This window comes from Poecilia mexicana, unplaced genomic scaffold, assembly GCF_051168715.1.
Source record: "Poecilia mexicana isolate PSO_F unplaced genomic scaffold, ASM5116871v1 scaffold_3, whole genome shotgun sequence".
Taxonomy (NCBI): Eukaryota; Metazoa; Chordata; class Actinopteri; order Cyprinodontiformes; family Poeciliidae; genus Poecilia; species Poecilia mexicana.
The window spans coordinates 26,681,717-26,687,734 of NW_028263372.1; the positions used below are offsets into that span (position 1 = coordinate 26,681,717).

General features: G+C 37.5%; 1 protein-coding gene across 1 annotated transcript; it reads left to right on the forward strand.

The window, feature by feature from the left end:
* The first annotated feature begins 1,372 nt into the window (after positions 1-1,372).
* Positions 1,373-5,518, forward strand: il4r.1 (interleukin 4 receptor, tandem duplicate 1). Its single transcript, XM_014991290.2, has 9 exons — positions 1,373-1,659; positions 1,744-1,837; positions 1,932-2,077; positions 2,173-2,312; positions 2,432-2,594; positions 2,816-2,909; positions 3,023-3,092; positions 3,946-4,019; positions 4,097-5,518. Exons 1-9 carry the CDS (start codon positions 1,599-1,601, stop codon positions 4,998-5,000), a joined length of 1,746 nt encoding a protein of 581 aa, XP_014846776.2. The 5' UTR covers positions 1,373-1,598; the 3' UTR covers positions 5,001-5,518.
* The last annotated feature ends 500 nt before the right edge of the window (positions 5,519-6,018 follow it).

Consider the following 6,018-nt stretch of genomic DNA (forward strand, 5'->3'; position numbering starts at 1 on the left):
AAATGTGCAGTTCTAGGCACAGCCAAGATACTGCGCAGAACCCTCAAGCTCCCAGGCCTCTGGTAGAGGACCCGAGCTCAGAGGATGAAAGAGACCACCCACGGAGGGTGAGAGGGGAATTTTTTTATTTTTTATATATACAATGTTTCCTTGCAAATCTACATGATTGCATTTCTACAGTTTCTCGTCACCTTTATTGATTTATTATCTCACTTTTAAAAATTCACAATTTTACAGTCAGTATAATTTATTTTATGTAATTTGATCATTTTTGATATGGGCCTCTTCAGAGGGTAAAAGTCTGTCCTATTAACCTCTATGAAGCTCTTTGTGCTTCACCTGACTGTACCAAAAAAGGCTCTATAAATAAAGATTATTTTGCTTGACCTCTTGCATTTGCATTTGTCAGACTATTGATGAATACAACCTCTTCCTCACAGCCACAGTCACTGGTCTAGATGTTCTTCTAATTTACATCTATGGAAATAGAAATACAAAAAATCATATCTCCTGGTGTCTGACTTGTCCAAGTCAAATGCTGTGAAACTTTCATGCATTTCCTGCAGTCATTGGCAGCTGCGCACAGAAAACTGCACTTCATCTCATCACAAAGGTTTTCAATATGGAGTAAGACCACAAACTTCCCACCTTCAGCATTGTGACATTTTCTGTACGGCTTTCAGTGAAACTTGAAAGCCGTTGACCTGTGTTGCTTTCATTTTCCTGACAGGATGAATATAGATGTTCAGGACTGCATCATCCTTTGAAAAGTTTTTCAGGATTTACCCTTGTTTATTATAACATATTACATTAAATGTAAGGACCAAAAAAGATCATATAAGGCATGTATTATACTGACAAATATTTTTTTACAATTGTAGTAAAAAAAAGTGTATTAATAGAATAAAAAAATGACACATTTATACATCTTTTTGAAATTGTTATATATTTCCATACATATTTTTGTTGTTCAAAATTTTAAGTACCACAGCTGCTAGACAAAAACTAAGTTTAATTCTTTGCTAATACGTCGTTTTGTTTCTTTACTTCTTTGTAACAGGCTTATGAGGAATTAAGTCTCTACAAAAACACCAATAAAGTCTTTAGTGTTAAACACACACAGGAAATTATATTTTTAGTCTAGTTGAGAGGAGTACAAATAACGACGTCTGTGTTTAATGTTGTAAGATTTCGACGCGCTTCCTAAGTTCTGCTCTATCTTCTATATGCTACTGCGCTCATATTAAATAGATATTCCCTTATTTAGTTGTAAAAATAAAAAAAATCGTGTGTTTTTATAATGCTCTGCTTCAGCAAGTGTCTGCCGTGAGAGGAAATGGGAGTGGTGGGACGCACTTCCCTTGAATTCGTAGCGCAACACATACAGGAACAGTTTTCCTCCAGCAGTATAATCCCTCCCCGACCAACTCTGTCCATTCCGCACTTCTGGTAGCTGTGTGAAAAGGTTATTTTCGACAAAGAACGTCATGGGACGGTTTTGTTTTGATTAAGGAGTCGACTGGAAATAGCAGAAAGAGTTTCCCTAAATTTAAATCGTCTCGATTTTGACTTTTGCTTGTCGGCACGATTGAGAAAGTATGGCTTCTTTCCTGCTGCTTCTTTTTTTGGGATACTTTGCGACTGCGCAAGCTGCCATTGGTATGTATGTTCCAACAGCTTTTTGGCAATATAATTATGAAAACAAAGTAAAAATCGTCATTTGAATTTTATAATTTTTTCTAGATCTCGACTGTTTCAACGACTATGAAAAGGTATTTTGTCAACTCGGGGTGAAACAGTGTTCACAATATACCTTGGACGTGGATGATACGAATAAGTGAGTTTTTTCGTTTAAGATTTACAGATTAATTTTATCGGGACGTTGTTTACATCATTGTTTGTGATATTATTTATAATTTTGTGCTCTATAGGAAATACAATTGCTCTTTGGAGAAGTGTTACAGCGAGCAGTGCTGCTGCTCTACGACATTTGATCCTATCTATTTTGAGTATTCTGTAAAAGTCTTCGAAGGAGTCAACGAAGTGAATTCAGCAAGTTTCGACGTCCTGGAGAGCTGTATGTAGAGATTCTCAACGCTCAAACACGCTGCCATATGTAGACTAGAATTAGTTTAGAAAAACTGAGGTCTGTTTCCCTTTTCTTTTACACAGTAAAGCCTAAAACTCCAACGATTGTGTCAGTGAATGAAACTGAAGGGATCTATACAGTCTACTGGAAGACACACATGAATGAGGTTCTTAGAAAACCGACCGCTGAAGTGAATATCTACAAAAATGGAACCATATTGAAGGTAAGTCCAAATTTCCAAGTAGTATTCATCACCAAGTAGCCTATTAGTTTTTAATTGTGTTGGTAAACAATACCAACCACACAACCCTTTGTCTTGAAATACTTTCTGTTTCATACCAGAGTTTTGGCCCGATCACTCCAGCTACATCTGATGGACTTGAGAGTTATCAAATAAATGGTCAAGAATTGGAGCCAGATACAGTTTACATGGTCAGTGTGAGGAGCTTCACGAGCTACAGTGATAAATTCAGCGACGCAAGCGAAGAGTATAAAATTAAAACCCGTAAGTTTTGTCATGTTGTGATCAAATCTTAACTCTTCATTAAAAGTAAAAGATGCTTCGATATGCCTTATCCCTGCGATAGGACATAAACTTATTCTGATCAGATTCGTGCTCACTTAACGACCCCGTAAACTCAGAAGTAATCTTTATGCCTCTATGTCGCTGCTGGTGAACAAACTGGGTTTCTTTCTCTAACCGACTTCTCACTTGCCACTTCTCAGCTAGCGCACCAACCCAGATTCTCCTGTGGACCATCATTTCCCTTAGCATTTTTCTATTCATCTTGATAGTCTCTATTTACATCTGCTTTGTAAGGTAAGTCATGTTATTAGCAAAATATTTGCATTGTGCCTCTGTGTGCATTACATGGCTCTGTTAGCTCAGTATACTAACCTCTCTGTGTTTATTTATCCATTTCCATTTTGTAGGATCAAGAAGAAGTGGTGGGACAACTTCTCAGAACCAAAACAACTTCTTGTACTAGTCAGGAATCCAGAGGTGAGACCCCATTTTTGCTTCAGCTAATTAGATAAAAAGCATTTGAAGTTCCAGTTCAGTTCAAATTTATTTCATCAAGGACAACACGTTAAACAATGCTACATGTGAAAACCAGAGCAGCTGTTGCTTTGTGCATAGGTTTTCTAGCCACAGACTCATTTGCAAACCCAGTTCTTGGTTGGACCTTTATTAAAAGACAGCAAAATATAACATTTTAAATTCCTGTCAAACAAATGCACAGAGACACCTAAGCTGAATTTCTGTATAAACAAGAAAAACATATAAATGTATATTAGAGAAAGCTAATTCTCCACAACAAAGTAGGTCAGTATACATCAGTGTTCACACATTTGTTTTTGTTTTAGACATATTTCACCTGAGAACTTAAAACTCTATGATCTATATCCATTTTTATTACTGGAGGGAAATTGTTCCAAATATGAATGAGACAGAATATTGAACAAATGATTGCAAACTGATAAGTCTTTTGAAAATATTCTACTCACTAGCTCTGCAACAAGAGCATTGATACATTTAAAGTCATTTTTTTAAAAAGAAAAATGGATAAAATTGTCAAAAACCACATTGTCATAAAAGAAGAAATTAAATGACAAATAAATAACATGACTAGGGATGTACCCATTTCAGTTTCTGAATGATCACCAATCTTCAAAAAAATCAGTGGATAAGGTTAGTTTTGGTCGATCACCCAAAATTAAGGAAACTGGGCCTGATTGATTGGTGCACCCCTATGCATTACATAATCACCCTCGTAAAAGCAACAATTATTTCTGCTGCTGCTGAACAAACGCTGCAGGACACGGTTTTCTGATCTAAATCTTTCTTGTTTCAGCTTTACAAACCTGATTCTGATCGCACCTCCCCTGTCTGGGTTAAGAGCCTCCCTTCAAGGGACGACGACCAATTGTACGTACTGCAAATTTACTGATATTTTGTGTGTGGGATTGCATTGGTGGTTTGAATAAATGTTTCTCTATGTTCAGGGTGCCAATTAAACAAAGAGAAGACGGCAGTATAAATGGCAACAGCAGTGGAGGCTCTTCAGATCTTTGTTATGGTCAGACGGAACATCTTGAGCCAAAGGGCGAGTTTGCTGATACTATAGATAAAGCCCTATTGGAATGCCTATCAAAACACTTTCCCTTATCTGATCTACCTCATCCTCCTGGTCCCCAAGATAAAACGGTGCCTCTTTTCACATCAAATAGGTCGAGTTCTGTATCCTCTGGCATCGTCAATCGTAGCTATTTTATGTCTCTTCCCAAGTCCCTGGATCTGACGAAGGAGGACAGTTCTACAGTAAAACTCCAAGACAACTCAAGCAATTCCTGCAAAAGTGACACTGTGGACTGTCCTGACCAACAGATACTTGCTGGTCTGTTTCTGGCACAGAAAGACATTTCATCTGACGTGCGGGTGGACATGTCATATCAGCAATCCAAAGCAGATGCCAACCAATCCCTTCTTTCAGAAAACAGCAGCTTATCCTCCACTTTCAGTGGTGCCACTACAGCCACCTCGTCTGGGTTTGACTCCAGCTTCAAGAGATTTGATGAAGCGAACTCCGACTTCTTCAAAATGCTGTTTTTAAACAGACTGCCTCCGGGGACACTCCACTGCCCTGTAGTTGTAGACGACTACAAGCCATTCCCAAACAAAGTGGAGCAGCCAGGTGTTCTGCCTTCAGGAAACCAAAGCATTGATCATCAAGGTTTGAATGTGATTCAAGGCGGGCGAGACCTCCAGATGCCTCAACCGTGCTTTATTCCAGATTTGAAAACGTGGAATGATCCAGGTCCTTCTGTGCTGCAGATACCACACTTACCCTTGCTGTCTTCTGACAAGTCTGCCCCAGTAATTGTAGTTGACGGCTATAAATATGTGTAGTTCACCAGGCCTGGCTTAAGGCTTTGTATGGCAAGATGTGGAAGCTTCAGGAAACCTTCTCGTCTTTAAGAGCCAGTTTGCACCAGTGACATCGGTCAAGTTGTTTTACAGCGTACCTGTTTATTTTCGTCTTTTTTACCATTTCATGTCCTTTTAAACATTATCATCAGGGGTTTCATGGTATTTTACATGAATGAGAATAAAATAAGTTTGCTGAAAACTACAAAACAAGTTGTACAGGCTTAAACATTTATCTAAGTATTCTCTAATGAGATTAGGACTTTATTTGTGCTGTGTGAAATTGTTTACTCTTTTGCTTGTTTTTCACAATGTAAAATTTGTAGATATCAAGTTTATATATGATCTGCTCTACGAGCCAGAGACGTCTGTTTTAAACCACAATCTCTCTTTTTTTTATTTTTGCAAATGCTTGAAGAAAGCAGAGTAAAGTAATATGTTTCTGTTAAATATAATGTGTTCTGTTTGTTCCTTAAATAAACTTTGTAATATGAGTAAAACTGTGTCAAGACCAATCTACCTCCGTTTATAAGAAAAACAAGCAACAAAACTGACGAGTGTGACTGAGACATTCAGTTAAAACAGAGCATGGCTCTGTTCAGGGTTAAGAAATTACTTCCTTATTGCAGTTCTCTGGAGCTGGTGATTCATTTCCACAGAAGTATGCGTCACGTCTACTGGGCATGTTTTACTTATGACAACAAATGGAGAAGAAAAGATGCTCAATGATAAGAAAGAGGGATTGCAGTGCGCTGGGCAACAGTGACACCAAAATATCACTGACAAGTAAGGATTTCATTGTGCAGTAAGTTTAACAGAAAAATGCTTTTTAAAAGCATGAATAAAAATCCTTATTTGTATGGCAGTTTGCCAGCAGTCTTGTTTTCAAAGTATTTTAAGATGTAAAAATACAACTGCTATAAAGTGCTATTAGGTAACAGCAGCCATAAACAGATTTTTTTTACAAATATTAGCAAAAATATATACTTTCTTTTATTAA